Consider the following 16,259-nt stretch of genomic DNA (forward strand, 5'->3'; position numbering starts at 1 on the left):
TAACAAGAGTGACTGTAACCGTGTGTGTGTGTGTGTGTGTGTGTGTGTGTGTGTGTGTGTGTGTGTGTGTGTGTGTGTGTGTGTGTGTGTGTGTGTGTGTGTGTGTGTGTGTGTGTGTGTGTGTGTGTGTGTGTGTGTGCAGAGCATTTAAAGGTGATAGCAGCAGGGCCCAGACCCTCTTTTGTTCAGCAAACCATTATCTGTAAATAATCCTAAATAAGCCCCAGCAGACCAAAGACAGCATCCTTTGAAAACTGGTGTAACCGAAACCATAGTTGACTGGATTTCTTGATCAGCCTCAAATAAGTAATAATGGATAAGAAAATCGTATCATGAAAGCTGAGGTGTGGAAGCTAATTATCACACAGAAAGACTTTAGCCTGTATTTAAAGATGGATGACGCATCTCCAGTTCCTCTCTCCAGTTCTGCCATCTTATGCATTTGGAGTCTGCACAGTAGTGATCGGGGGATGGAGCAAGATCCTGAGCAAACGTCAGTGTGATAACTGCTTAAAATGACAGAAACACGTACAATTCTAATTAACATGTATTTTGAGCTTGGTATATGTCCCATGCACATACATGGAGGAGGCAGGATCTATGACCATCTACCAAGTGATGATCCAGATGTTTTGGATTCAGTCTTGTCATCTATCTTTATATAGAGCCCATGGAAGAGACACGTTTTAAAGGTAGATGTCAGGGTATAGTTAAATAAGACATCTAATTATGGCTTCATAGTCTCCACAGGCACCAGTTGTTTTATGTGTGTCTTGTATTTCTGAGATTTAAATCCCATTTGTTCATTGTACATTAGAAAAAACACAAAAGTAATTATATGGATTGAGGTTAAAGCAGATTTTACTTAATGTGACTTTCAATCATGTAAACAAGAAATCAGAGGAGCTTGACAATCTGTGTAATCATGTAAATAACTCTAAGTGTTTCAGCTTTACCCTCATTACTGACAGTGGTGGTTTTTATTGTGTGCATGTAAATGCAGCCAAATATGACTAATTGAATGCAACCTTATCCATCACTTTTGTAAAATAAACAAAAGGCAGCTGGCAAAATAATGAAATCACATTTCAGTGTTGTGCAGACTTGGCTGTGATCGCACATGTGGATTCTCTGTGAATCCCTGTCGGCCAAAAACATAGATTCTCATCATTCATCCTCAGAAAGGGAAATGTATCTTCTGGTTTTATGCTGCGAAGGCAATAGATTCATGTTGTTGTATTGATCAGGGCTGCAGCTACTTATTACTTTCATTGTTTATTGATCTGATTTATATTGATATTGATTTAATATTTGATCTTTAACATTCGAGATTTCTAAGGATGATGTCATCAAATTGATTATTTCCTCTAATTAGCGGAACAAAACCCAAAGATATTTCAATTATGTCATAAGAAAAACTGCAACTTCTCACCATTGAGAAGCTTTGTCGCTCAATAGGTTGATTGATTGTTTCTTTTGTTAATTTTCCAGTACTGCTTTGACAGTTTCACAGTTGTTTGCTGGGAACACGTCATGGTTCAGTCTGGTTTGCTCACTGAATGGAAGACACAGAATATCTTTGTCCCTCTGTTGTCTGCATAACTCACACCCTCAACACATTCGATATCTGCGTGAAAGCAACAAGAAACACTGTTTATATTAAGTTGTGACAAAAGACATATTTTCACATTTGAGGATTGTGCCACAACAAGTGAGAGAAACTGTGAGAGGGAATGAGAGTAGATGATTCCAGGGGTCCAGGTGCTCTTTGCACCTTTGGTTGAAAATACACCAACACCTCTTGTGATTGTGCCACTGACTGCACTTTGTGTCACACACACCATCTGGACCCGAAATGTCTGGGAGGTTTCACTTCATCACTGCGGCCAGATTGTGTAAAACTCCTCAACATCTGCAGCTTTGCTAGAGAGCAGGCGAGCCCGATGAGACGCTGTCATTGTGCTGACCTTTGACCTGCTGTGCCCTCTCTGCCCTCTCCTTTACAGAGGCAGCGTTCACCCTGCTGCTGTACTGGGAGCTGCTGCAGTGGGAGGACCGGCCCCTGAGGGATTTCCTCCACTATCCCTGTCAGAGCGAGTGGCAGCGCAAGGAGAACCTGAGTCGTAAAATCCTCCACTACTTCAACAAGGGCAAGGCAAGTGGATTGTTCTATAGCTTCACCTCCCTCTCCTGTTTTTACTCTCTTAAACCAGTGCTTCGTGGAAATGTTAAAGGCCGACAGTGTCTGACCTGAGTTTGGCTTCAGAGCATCTGAAATTCTCGCCCAATTCTATACAATTTTATTTGTATAGCATCAAATCACAGCATTTATTTTTCCAGGCACTTGAAATAGTGAGGTTGAGAAACAGGGAAACTCCACAGTTCTCAGCAAACACTGGAGAAAAAACCTTAACTGGAGCCAGACAATAGTGAGGGTACACTTATAGCAGCTTTGTGCCGAACACTACACCACAGAAATTAAGTTTTATAGCTTTTTAAAATATATATATATATTTAAATAATATTCTAGTAGCTGTTTGTTGCAGCTGTTGCTAAGATAATTAAATGTTGCCCTCATTAACACTGGCACAGAAACAGAAACCTGTGGTGTTATGTATAATGTTCTTCCAAGCTCTAATCTATCTCCAAACCTTTTTCAAGTCCCCAGTGAATTTTATTGTTACTTTGTTATGACGCTTAATTTACTATAATTAACTATAATTTACACAGTGGGGGAATAAATACTCAAAACCTTAACCTAAGTACAAGTGGCGATAGCACAGTGTGAAAAGATATGTTTAAAAAACAGTAATTTAGGTAAAAAGGTACTTTAATAATAACATGCTAGCTTTTTACATTTACTTCCCCACATTTTATAGACTATTATTGATGTTTTACTGATTATTTTAAACTCTTTATATGCTGTTGAGTTGCAAAATCTTTATTGATGCATCATATTTTGAAAGCAGATCATATGTTAGATTTGGAATCACAGTAAAGCAGATACATGTTATGGTGTAGCAGCAGCTTAAAATGAATAGAGTCCTGTAAAATACAGCAGTGTCTTTTCTACGATGATGAAAGTGTTAACCAGAAATAATGGTATTGCTTTTGAGTAGCTCCTCAATTCTAAAATACTTATTTGTTCTAAATCAAACGCTGAATAACATGATACTAACATGTAGGTTTCACCCACACTATTATACTATAATGGTCAGTTGAATAAAATGTGATTTGCCTCCTCCTGGCTCTCATCCACTAAATTACATTAGTGGACTGGTCTCTGTCGTTGGGAGAGGACAGTGGCCTCTGGACTCTGGAGCAGCTGAAGGAAATAAATGTGGCCTCCTTCATGAACTCTTTGTCTTCTCGTGTTTTTATCACTGCCTTTAAATTACAAAAAAAGCATTGTGAGAAAAAATTATTTCATGGGAAATATAAATCTAAATGTACATAGAGACCAACTTGAAGGTTTGCGACCTCAGTGAATTAACGATGACAAAATAATGTAGAAACTGGATTAAGGGGGAAAAGGTCTACACTCAATTCAGTTTTCACCGACACATGAAAGGCTAGAGTTTGCGCACCCTGGACAAACACAACAAATACAAATTAAAAGTACAAAATGACTCACCCAATGACAAATGCTCAGACTCAATACCACCTGGTGCCGTAGCATGAACTGTAGCAGGATCAGTGAAACAACTAACTCATGTGAGAGCAGAAAGGTTTTTCCTCCTTATATCATGTATTAACCCTTCAAATGATAATTTCCATGAAAGATAAAGATGACCTGAGTAAGAAATTCAACACAACTTGTGTTAATAGTGTTTTTATGACACTATAATTTCAAAATGAAGTGAATAGAGATGCATGTTAATCCACACACAACCTCTTGGAAAGAAAAAAGAGCCTCATATCACATCATAGACATCATATTGGCTTCTGTGCATTGATCCCACTGTTCACTGTAAACATCTTCTTCATCTTAATCTCAATCCTACTAAAGAAAAATATAGAAATTAGATGATAGATCTAACATGGATGAAATGAAGGTAAATGTGTATTTTTTTGGACCATTTAATGCCATAGTTTTCCAGTTCTCCAAACTTTGCCTTTTGAATAACGATTTGTCTTGATAGTAAATGATAAATTCATCTTCACTGATTTCTTCCATTTGCTCTTTATCTCATTTGTGTGTGACTCTGCAGTGCTGGGAATATGGAATCTCTCTCTGCCGGGAGCTCGCTTTCCAGTACGAGACTTTATACGATTATCAGAGCCTCAGCTGGATTCGGGTGAGTGAAGTCTTGCACGCTTCCTCTTCCTGCCGTTATTATCGAAAACAAGCATCCTCTGGTGATAATGGCGTCTGTGTGTGTGTGTGTGTGTGTGTGTATGTATTGCGTCAAACACAATGTCCTGTTTACCTGTGCATGCCCACGCTCACCAGAAATTGCAGAGAATTCAGTAACGTGTGTGACTGAGTCATTACTCACGCTGACTCTTCTGCGTATTTCTCAATCTGTTGTGACAGAAAATGGAGGCAGCCTACTATGACAACATCATCGAGCAGCAGAGGATCGAGCCCGAGTTTTTCCGAATGGGTTTCTACGGCAGGAAGTTTCCTTTCTTCCTCAGGGTAAGACTTAGGAAAAGCTTGTCTTCCTCTTCTCTATCCTGACACAGTTTGGATTCTGCTGAAGCAGCCGCAGCCTCACTGCTCAGTCATAATTCGGCTGCGGTAGCTTGTGCAGGACAGACAGCCTAGATGGGAAATTGATGTAAAAGATGAGAGTGGCACTCAGTAGAGCTCATTCCTCAGTCCAACGCCCAACAGTTCCCTCAAATTCACGCTTAATTACACACACTCATTTAGATCAGTCCCCTAAATGTGCCTCATTTTATTTTCATCGCTATCTATTCATTATTAAAAGGGTGACAATGTTAAAAAATTCAAATAATCCGCAATTTATCTCCACTCTTACATTCAAGAAACACATCAACAGCATCAGTGAAGCTTCTCCTTCCACCTCTGTTCACCCATTTCTTACACAGTCAGATGCTAACATTCCAACTTATGTATTTATCTTATCTGAACAGGATCACAACAACATGCTGTTTCCACTGTGTAGCGGTGAAAAATGCAGCCGCTACAAATCTAAATTGATGAAAAGATTTAAACCACATAAAGACTTTTATGGTCCCCTCACTGGCTTCCTGTTTCATCCTGGTCAGACTATAAACTTCTATTTCTTAACTTAAAAACTCTCCGGAGATTTGCAGAGTCCTATTTTTGGCAAAACTCCTCAGACCTTGTGGGACTGAAAGCTCAGCTCACGAAGTTATGGAGACACATTTATACAGTATTTAAGAAAAGTGCAAGTCATTGGGAACAGTTAAAAGTGATGAAGACGTCATGAAACATCTACATTATTTGTTGCAATGGTTTTGGGAGTTACTGAATTTGAGTTTAAATCATTGATGTTATAAATGTGCAAAAGGGTTTCTCTATATTATTGTGATTTATACATTTATTTCTGCTGACTCTTGCCTGTCACTGTCCGTCTTGTCTACATCCCCTTGTTATCATCTCCTATCTGCAGAATAAGGAGTTTGTGTGTCGTGGTTATGACTATGAGCGGCTCGAGGACTTCCAGCAGAGGATGCTGGGAGAGTTCCCACAAGCCATTGCCATGCAGCATCCCAACCAACCCGACGACACCATCTTGCAGAGTGACGCTCAGTGTATCCTACTTGTTTCCCTGTGGCTAGTTGTTTAGTTTGCTTTTTTATAATGTATAATTCCATATAATGTTTATTATTGTATATTTGTATTTGTGTCATGAATAGAAAACTGATAATCTGCACATTTGAGAAGAATATTTGGCATTTTAACCAATTAACACCTGATGCAACATAATTATATTTCGGCTTCAGTATAAAAATGTTATGATAACTTGGTTTTGGTTAATGATTGATTTGCTTAATTCATTTCTTAAAAGCCTATATTAGAATTTACGAAAGATAATTGGGTACAGTGCTTATGGATTGTAATTTGGATTTCCAGTTTGATGTCAGCCTTTCCTCAGAACGTCCTCTTGCTCTGCGAGCGGACTCGTTTCTCTGTCGCTTCCTTGACTCTCACTTTCTAGATCTGCAGATCTACGCGGTCACTCCAGTGTCAGACATCTCTGATGTGCCTCAGCTGGAGCGCGTGCCGGAGAGGATCAAGAGTTTCTACCGCATAAACAACGTCTGTCGTTTCCACTACGACCGACCTTTCCACAAGGGGCCCAAGGACCGCGAGAATGAATTCAGGGTACGGTGAGCCGACAGCGCCACCTTCAGTCCACGGCTGACTCGACACTTTCAAATTAAAATGTAAAAATAGAAAAAGTTTCAACGTGGACCAAACTGTCAAAAAACTACTGCTGATTCAAGCAGAGATTTGTTTTTCTAGATTTAAGTATTTGTCTGTAAATTTAAACCCTCATGACTAAACAGGAAAAGATGAATTTGGTAAAGAAAATATCTTTTTTTTTAGTAAAACGCTAAAAAAACAGCTTCATCAGGAATATGTGGGTTTGACAGTTGCCTGGCAACATGAGCAACCCACCGACTGTCATGGGATTGTGATGTTTTTCAGTCACAGCCGCATCAGGTCCGATAAACCATCAACTGTAAAGTCATGTCACAATCACATATGTTGCCATTAAGTTCCAGTCTTCGTTGACTTTGGTCCATTAAATCCTCTCCAGCTGGTAAATTCCCTTATATGTTAAAATCTAAACATTGTTATTGGGATTTTAGATATTCATCCAAATCCAACAATGATATTCACTCTACATATATATATTTATCATAATTATATAAGACTCAAAGCTGTCAGATCATTTTAAAAGGTTTGAAATAATGGAAGTGAAGCACATTTTATTTAATTTCAATGATAAAACAGTTATTAGAATTGTTGACGATATTTCTCCTGTTTGTGAATTTACAGACTGATTTGTTTCAGAGTAACATTCATCGTCAGTGTGCTCCTCCATTGTTCTGCTCCCTCCTCCCAGTTTCTCTAGTGTGGCCACAGCCAACAGAAGAAAAAAAAACATTCAACCTGCAGGGCTTCAGAGACTTGGACCAGACAGGAGCTTTACTTTCCTCTGACACACTGACCCACATTAGGAATCAAACCACCTCAGAACTTTAACTCTCCAGTGAACTGCATGTGACGCTACATCACTGAGTTATCTCTTTGCCCGGCTCTGGTTATTTATGGATGGTTAGACACAGTCAGCTCTTCACTCGACTCCATTATCATGATACTACCGGATGTGATAGATATTAAACTGCACGATGTGGTTCTCTGCTTCTTCAACAGAGTCTGTGGATCGAGAGAACGACCCTGATTCTCTCGCGTCCTCTGCCTGGGATCTCACGCTGGGCCGAGGTGGAAAGGAGAGAAGTGGTGAGGAGCTCGAACAGTTATTTGTTCTGTCATCTTACTTTTCTCTTCAACATGTAGTTTACATAGACACACACACTTCCTTCCCTTTTCTCAATGCTGTGGGTGAATATGTGTATTTCCGTCCAGGTGGAGGTGAGCCCTCTGGAGAACGCCATTTATGTGGTGGAGAATAAGACCCAGGAGCTGCGGACGCTGATCAGCCAGTACCAACACAGGCAGCACCACGGTAACATCAACCCGCTCAGCATGTGCCTCAACGGGGTCATAGATGCCGCTGTCAATGGAGGCATCGCCAGATATCAGGAGGTACTGTCACAGGGCAAAGGGAGGGAGGGAGGGAGGGAGGCGGTGAAAGCTGCAGAAATGAGGAATCTGTGATCGTCATCCTTTGACTCACCCTCCTCTACACCAGGCGTTCTTTGACAAGGACTACATCAGCAGTCACCCAGAGGACACGGAGAGGATCACACATCTGAAGGATCTGATGCAAGAGCAGGTCAGACTCGGATTTTCACATTCATGATACGACGAAGCCCTGGTTTAACAGATGCACGCGATAACAGGGGTGAATATCTTTATCGACTTCATGACAGGTGCACATTCTTGGAGTGGGACTGGCGGTTCACGAGAAGCTGGTGCATCCTGAAATGCGTCCCCTGCACAAGAAGCTGGTAGATCAGTTCCACATGATGAGAACAGGTTTACACCATGTGAGTACTTGTGGTTGTGGTTTTTACAATTTTCGTTTTCGTTTTCAATCCTTGCTGCAAAAGATATGATGATACAAAGGTTGCGGTTTGTTTACATGCAAGTGCTTTATTGCATGTGTGAGCAGTGTGGTTATTCAGAGCAGTATATGGTTGGCTCCCAGCAGGGTGTACCCAGCGTGGATCGATTTGGGCCAGCAGGCTGTCAAGGGGTCAGCTCTTCTCGAAGCAGCCTCTCCTCCCACAGCCACATGAGCCCTGAGAGCGTGCGTCTCTTACACAGACACAGGTCAGTCCCACACAGAGACGCACATCTGTAACGGCGGGTCCCGAACCTCAACCCGCCCCTGCAGCAGTGATAAATATTGTTCTTACATTGCCTCTGTCCACAGCCCTATGAACCTCCAGGGCTCGATCCGTCACTCGTCGTCCTCCCTGTCGTCTCACACGTCCAGCGAGGCAGGAAACCTCGTCATCATGACTGACGGCCTGATGGGAGAGCACCCAGAGGAGGGGCTACACATGCAGGTAAGGCCTAAAACAAACACACACATGGGTAAAGATGGAATGGAAATTGTATGTATTTTATAAAGCACCACTCACGTTAAGACCGGGATTTGTAAAACATTAAGATATAAGTAATTGTATATTACTTGATTTATATGGTTTATGCTATATTTTCCATCTAATAATCAGGAAACTTTCCTCTTTATTTCCTAAAATAATATCTGGTATTTATCTGTAAATTACTACGAAATTCGTGGTATTAAGTAATAAGGGTCGTGGTTAAACTGGTGAGTGCTACAGTTATTAAATACCAACTTCTTATATTCAAAGTGAAACACTACAAAACTATGTAGTATAGGTTTAATGAGTAGATCCTATATAATTAATAGTGCACTTACAGTATAGTGTAATAATCAGCTAAATATTGGTTAAGATTGAGAAAATTATAAAGAAATTTTCCAAGATATTAGCCAAAATACTCTGTTACCATGTTGTTAATGCTGCTTTTGTAATGTACATGACGTTTTACCACTAGTTTTCTTTCTCTTAGATGGAATAAGAAAGGTAGAAAGATGATTTGTTTTCCAGATCAGCGCTTTAATGGCTTTTGTTATATTTAGCGTTTGTTCTGTTTTGCAGCCGAGCCCCTCCTCCTCCAGCCTGAGCTCCATCCGCTCCAACTCTTCTCAGATTATTAACTCGGCTCCCTCGAGTGCCAGAGGTGAGTAACGCAGCTGCACAGAGTCTCACTGGACCCGGAGACTGAAATGATCATTGGGACCAACGACAATACTTCCTTGTCTGCGTATATTATGTTTATTCTTGCATGTTTTACCAATAAGGGAAGCTAAGTTAAAAAATAAAAAAATATCCTCCACAGATTTCTCATGAATCATCCGTACAACATCTCTTCTCCTTCCAGGCTCTCCATCTTTACCAGATAAGGCCAAACACAACCGAGAGGTGATGATACTGTTGCCGTCTCATCGCGAGAGGGTCAACAACGCCATGTACTTCAACATGGCCGAGAACGGACAGGTGAGAAACCTGTACAGATTGGCATTTAAACATATTAATCTGTGTTGGATTATTAACTGTACTTTCTTTTCTCAGAACAACCACATGCAGCGTGCCTTACTTCAGCAAGTCAGCCCCTGTAAGCCGTGTGCTGATCCTCACATGAACCTGCCAGAGAAAGGTAGCACTCACCCACACACGTGTTAAAAAAAGATCTTCTTATCACAGTATGTGTTGACTTAATTGTATGTTCCCCCTCCAGTCTTTCCCAATGCTCCCAGCAGCTGGAGTCTGGATGGAGAGAACAGGGAGCAGATGTCCTACATGCCAGGCTCTACTGGAGGGGTGATCATGCCCCCTGTCCCACCCAGGTCCTTCCCACCGGGTACTTTCATCTTTTTCACTTGATCGTCAGAGTTCAGAACATGTACTTTCATTTCAAACCTAGTATTCAAACAGGCTTTGAGATCTTTTTTTAGCTCGTATGACTCTGACGTCTTCTTGCAGGACACTTCCTGATGCACTGTGATGCGTACCACCACCAGAACAGCGAGCCCCCCCCCGCCCTGCCTGTCCGCTCTCTACGAAAGGTTCGTCCATCAGAGGAACGTCTTGTTAGGTTGAATTTATCAAATTTTATTATGTCAAGTGGTTGCTCAAAATAAATGTATCTAAATTACGATTTATATTTTAAGTAAGTGTACATTTTTTTATTTGGTTATTTTTCATTTTTCTATATTACTATGTTATTATAATTTATCTAAAAAATTTATTTAAAATAAATGTAGGGTTCAATAACACTTTAAAAGAGGAAAAAGTCAGATAATCCGAGTTTTGAGATCATGATGGACAAGATGAAACATTGATAAAACTTCTCTTTAGCAACTTTTTGTTTTTAATAGATTCCACATATGAGTTGCTTCTTCAGTTTTATGGAGGCAATTGTTGAAAAGTTCATCTCGTCAACTGCGTTTTAGATTTATTTAGTTTATCTCTTTGTTCGTGTTTTAACTGCTTGTCTGGACTGAATTTCGTTAACAGCCAAACTGCCTCTCTCTGTATTTCTCCTTAATTATCTTCCTCCTTCTTCTCGTTTCTCCTTGCTCCTCTTTCTCAAATTATCAGCACTTTGTCTTCATTTACAGTCGATTTATTATATATACACCATTGCGAGTTAAACGACTCGTCCCAAAGTGGCTGTGATTGAGTGTCAGCACCAGCCAAGTCATAATTACAAGGCAATTTTCAATGTTTGAAGCATGAAAGGTGAAGCAGCTGCTGACTCTCTATCTTCTTTTGCTTGAAGAGAATTCCAATGTTTCTGACAGCATGTGAAGGCAGCGTTGAAATTCAGGTTGTTGGAGTCTCTGTCTCGACTGTAGCTCAAAATAAAGATGATGCTCACTGTCTCTTTGTCTCTGTCTCCAGTCTCCTCTGCACCCGATCCCCGGCTCCCCCACCAGCCCTCAGTCAGCTCTGGGGGGCAGTAACTCCACCCTGTCGGGCAGCGCCAGCAGCGGCGTCTCCTCCCTGAGTGAGAGTAACTACGGAGGTCAGTATCCGGACCCGGGCCCCATCAGGAACGATGCCTTGGAGCCTCTTCCCAGCCACCTGTGGTCCCCGCCTGACGAGTACCTGGCCTCTCCCTACCTGCACATCCACTACGGGGGGCCGGAGATCGACTCCGTGGACCAGGTGCGCCCCTTCCATTACCGCAGCCCCTCCTCTCACCCGCACAACCACCCCCACCCTCACGCCCACGCCCACCCGGGGCTGGACAGCCACTCCCACGGGCCGCCGCCGCCTCACCACCACGCTCCCCCCCACGGGCCTCACCACATCCCTTACCGCCGGCCCCAGCCCCCTGCTGTGCCGCCCAAACCCTACCTGAGGGAGGGCTGCATCCCGGAGGAGGAGCTGCCCCCCCAGCCCATCCCGCTGCCCCGCCGGATCTTCCACTCGCCCCACGGCCACAGGGAGGACCAGGGCAAACACGCCTGGGAGCAGTGCATCAGCGAGGAGCACGAGGAGACGCAGTGAGGAGGAGGAGGCTCCACTTTGATGTCAGTCAGAGCTTTTAACTCCTTGTCTTTTTTCTCTCTTCATTTGCACTGGGTTAAAGGAGCAGTTACAGAAAAGGGTCCGGCCTGAATCTGTGTGTTCAGTCAACGCTTCTCGCTCTGTGTTTTAATTCCAGTGCAAGTGAAAGAAAGAAAAACCAAAGGAGTGAACCTCGATGAATCCACAGCTCGACCACTGCTCCCTGTGGCCTCTCAGAAGAAAATGATCAGCTGAACGAGAGACAGATTAACTTTGTTCAAACATTGATATTGATTGTACACGACTGTACAACTCGTCTGTGAGCATGTTTTTTTGTTTTCATTTGAGAAATAATACAGCAACAGTTTTGTGAAATATGATGATCAGAACCAACCAGGTGCAGTATAAGCTCTGAACTCCCTCGATTTCTGCTTTTCATGTCATTTTCACGACGACAGGTTATTATCCACAGTGAAGTGACTCCTCTGCTTTAAATGCTTCATATATACGATATTCTTATTTTGATAAATTTGCTACATTATAGTGTTTTCAAAGGCTTAAGTCCATTATGTTTTTCAAAACACTGTTAAGTGCTCCTTAATAGTGAATCATATCAAATGGCGCACTGTAATACGTGTTGCTGCTGGGCTGTCACACACACACAGCAGGTCTCTAGGGTTGGACTCTCTCCTCATGGACCGGCTTCTCAAGGGATATGAACTTCAGTCGACGGCAGACTGACGATTTCCTGTCCGTACCGCGTGTGTACGGAAACCTACGTGAATGTATTCAGATGAGATGTTCTATTCGTATTGCACAAGCTGCAATCCTGTTTTTTTCGTTTTAAGTGCTTTAAGTTGAGTCTATGTTGAAGAAGTCTCTATTTGTCTCTTTTGTGTGACAAAGATATCTTGAGGGGGGGGGGGTGAGAGCGTCAAAGCGGACTGATGGGGGGGTAGGACAACGACAGGCAGGACTCTCCACTTCACACCTCAACCTGCTGGACTCTAACACCAGTGCTGCTCTCTCTCTCTCTTCATTTCCCTTCCATCCTCTCCTTCTCTGTGTGGTTGTCAGACCATGCTGAGCAGTGAGGGCGGAGCCTGGACAGTGGCACTGGCATCTGATGACACTGTCTGGATCCTGGCCCGCTGAGTGGCCGGTGGAGGCGCCCACTCAGACAGCGTTGGAATTGCCTACCTGCCTTAAGTGCACTCAAATGCAGTTTGACCCCCCTCATCCAGACTGTGAGAAGTTCATTTAGCGACGGCCTGCTCTCCTTCTCATCCTGTCTGCTGTACCTCCTCAAGGGGAAAAAAAAGAGATATCTACCTACAGTAGTGATGTTTTCGTATGGTTTCATCCCGCTTCGGTTTCAGATTGTTGTTTGGTTCGTTGCGCTAATATTTCTTATTCTGCCTCTTTCTCGATGTGCGAAAAATTGATGACGTGTTTAAGAAGAACGTTGAGCTCCGGACTCAGAGGGAGGTTCACGTTACGTGGAGCAGAGGATCAGCGCTGTTTATTGAGACGTACTGAGGGTGGAAGGATATAGCTAATATTTTAACAATTACTTGTTTTCCTGGTTGTTTTTTTGTTTTGTTTTTTTTTGCAGGTGGATGCTTTGTGTTACTGTACATCAAGTTGTCAGCTGACTAGACAACATCTATTTTTGTATGTGAGATCATCAGTTGTGTGAACATATTTCCGACCGAGACAGAAGGCCCAGGTACTGCAACTGTACTTTGTATGGAGATGAACCTGAGGTTAGATATATACAGTATGTGAGTATCTCTTGTGAGCTTGATGGCACTGAGGATAACTGGTGACTGAAGTGATGCTCAAAAAATGCGTACAATAGAGTTTTCAATGTAAATTCTGTTATTGTACATACGGCAGTATTGTGAAATATTTTTGAGAATTATTGCAGACACCCCAAAAAGGTTTATCATTGTTTTGTGTATATACATGTACTCCAGAGATCAATGTAATTGATAAATATCTATAATCAGTGTTTGAAAAAGGACAAATCCATTAGACTGTGGCTGTCTCCACCGTTCTTGACTTTGAGTCTTCTCATATAAATACTTTATACACTTTTCAATGTGCTTTCCTGTACATATGGTGTTAGCATGATCAAACAGTGTTTGGTTGTAAAAGTGGTTTTCCTACTCCCATAACTGCTGTGGTATGGAATTCATTAACAATGCCAAACATTAAAGACAATCTTTTATCAGCTCGAACTCCCTCCTCCTTACCTTTGCTGGGCTGTGATTGGTGGAGCAGTGTGCGGCGGCGCCAGTAGAGGGCGCTGTCCGTCATGGAATTACAGGACTGGGATACCAAAGTGGTGAAAATGCAGTTATGTGATTGTGTGTCTGTGTGTGTGTGTGTGTGTGCGTGTGCGTGTGCGTGTGTGTGTTTTTGTGTGGGTGTGTGGGTGTGTACCTGTGTATTATTGGTTGGGGACATTTTGACTGTGACCCACCTTCACATGTTTCAGGTTATCCAGGTTAATAATAGGATGAGGTTAGAATCAGGATATGGGTTGGCATAAGGCATTTAATTGTCATGGTTAAGGTGAGAGGCAGGGAATGAATTAAATTCAATGACTGAATCTCACAGATATAAAGTGTGTTCATGTTTATCCATTGTTATGAGGCCAATTTTGGTTCAAAACCATCATTATGATGACATTTTGATTGGTGCTCACAAATTCAAAGGCCTTTTTGAGATGTCTACTTGGTTTTAGGGTTAGGTTTGAGGTTAGGGTGAGGGTTGAGCACTTAGTTGTGATGGTGTAGGTTTAGGTAAGGGGCTAGGGAATGCATTATGTCAATCAGTGTCCTCACAACTACACACGTACACACGTCTTTCTGTGGATGTGAAGACCACTTTTTGTTCCACACCATTTGTTATGTCGTCACAACTTCACAGAGCTTTTTAAAGGTTTAAACTTGGTTTTAGGTTATTTTTAGAATAAGGTATAGAGCAGGTTAGGGATAAAAGAAACCTAAAAAGCTAAAAATAAATAAGTAAACTTAATAAAATAAGAAATTGAATAATTAAAATTGTGAATCCTCATAACTATAGACAGACAAACAAATCATGATTTTTTTTCAAAACATTCAAGCTTCACGTATATATTTATCTTCAAAGCACATAACAGATAAAAAAGGAATATTGTGTGTTTGTGAGTGTGTGTGTCTGCGTGTGCATGCATGCGTGCGTGTGTAACATGACACACGATCCCAGCGGCTCCACAGCTCATGAAAAGAGGAGACAAACTCTTCAGCTGCAGTGACAGCTCTGGTCCTTTGCTCTGCACCAACTCAAGCTCCACTCTGTCACTGACATCGCACTTTGATATTCAAATGTAAATCCATGTGTTTGTGTACATCTCATCTGATGTGCGGCTGGAGATTAAGTTTTATTTATGCGAATAAGGAAAGAAAACCCTCAGAAGCTTATTATATATCATGAACATAACGACTGAGTAAATGATTTGCGGCCTACAGATGGCACAAGTGACCTGATTAGACTAGATTCACTAGATTCAAATGTAAGAAAGAGCTTTAGTTCATGGTAATCATGAGAAGAGGGATGTATGGAAAGAAGAGAACAAAAAAAGCTATAAATAAAATCAAGCTAAAGCGATATGTCAGACCAAGATAGACAGAGAGACGGACGGACATGTCCAAAGGCCAGTAGAGAGACAGATACATAGAAAATGCCAAAAGAAAATTCAAGTATTTCCAGGCTGTGGAAGACTTCAGCTGAATAACACATTGCAGGCGTAGGCTGTGTCTGTCCGCCTCTGGAAGTGAACGTCTTCGGCACCGATGAGGACGAGGCTCTCTCTCTCTCTATCTCTCTCTCTGTGTGTTGCATATCCATGATGCCGTCACAGGAATAAAAAAACAGAAAACAGAAGAGCCGGGATGAAAGGATCCGAGCTGCCTCTCCAGAGGATGATGATGCTGCTGCGCTGCATGCTGATGCAGATCCTGAATTTAGATTTTTGCAGCATCACTATGGCTCTTCTCATTTTTTTCCACTTCTCTCTCTCTCTCTATTAGCGTCTTTTTCAGTTTCTTCCTCGGAAAAGCTTGTGTTTTGTCCTGAGGGATTTGAAAGGGATTGATTTCAGTATATAAAAATGTGCTCTCCACACAGAGCAGCGTGTGATTCTGTATCTCCTCTTGTTTGTGCAACACTTACTTGCATGTCGGTGCATTATTGCTCGGCATGTGGGCAGAGCTCCTGTCTCTTCCCGAGTTGCACCGTCTCATTCTGCAGTTATTGTTCGGGGCACGGGAGCACAGGGAAGGGAAAAGCAGCTCTCATAAATTCTGGCTACCCGAATGAGAAGCTGTCATCCAGACTGTGTTTGGAGGGGAAACAAAAATAACCTGGCAGTTAAGGCTGTGTCCTCCTGAATGTGTGTGTGTGTCCTGCTACATGTATCACTGATTTGATATTTTAGTGTTAAATCCCTGTGATGCAAGAAGAAGAATAAA

General features: G+C 42.0%; 1 protein-coding gene across 1 annotated transcript in view; it reads left to right on the forward strand.

The window, feature by feature from the left end:
• LOC133005428 (dedicator of cytokinesis protein 3-like) overlaps window positions 1-11,739 on the forward strand; it is a 43,575-nt gene extending 31,836 nt beyond the window's left edge. The window contains exons 39-55 of the mRNA XM_061075098.1: window positions 2,007-2,155; window positions 4,212-4,298; window positions 4,538-4,642; window positions 5,607-5,748; window positions 6,156-6,322; window positions 7,382-7,468; window positions 7,595-7,774; window positions 7,881-7,964; window positions 8,062-8,178; window positions 8,322-8,464; window positions 8,568-8,703; window positions 9,322-9,403; window positions 9,605-9,720; window positions 9,796-9,880; window positions 9,962-10,084; window positions 10,207-10,289; window positions 11,128-11,739. Of these exons, the coding sequence (XP_060931081.1) occupies window positions 2,007-2,155; window positions 4,212-4,298; window positions 4,538-4,642; window positions 5,607-5,748; window positions 6,156-6,322; window positions 7,382-7,468; window positions 7,595-7,774; window positions 7,881-7,964; window positions 8,062-8,178; window positions 8,322-8,464; window positions 8,568-8,703; window positions 9,322-9,403; window positions 9,605-9,720; window positions 9,796-9,880; window positions 9,962-10,084; window positions 10,207-10,289; window positions 11,128-11,739 (2,498 nt within the window). The remainder of the gene's footprint in view (window positions 1-2,006; window positions 2,156-4,211; window positions 4,299-4,537; window positions 4,643-5,606; window positions 5,749-6,155; window positions 6,323-7,381; window positions 7,469-7,594; window positions 7,775-7,880; window positions 7,965-8,061; window positions 8,179-8,321; window positions 8,465-8,567; window positions 8,704-9,321; window positions 9,404-9,604; window positions 9,721-9,795; window positions 9,881-9,961; window positions 10,085-10,206; window positions 10,290-11,127) is intronic.
• Window positions 11,740-16,259: the final 4,520 nt, after the last annotated feature.

Source organism: Limanda limanda, chromosome 7 (assembly GCF_963576545.1).
Source record: "Limanda limanda chromosome 7, fLimLim1.1, whole genome shotgun sequence".
Lineage (NCBI taxonomy): Eukaryota > Metazoa > Chordata > Actinopteri > Pleuronectiformes > Pleuronectidae > Limanda > Limanda limanda.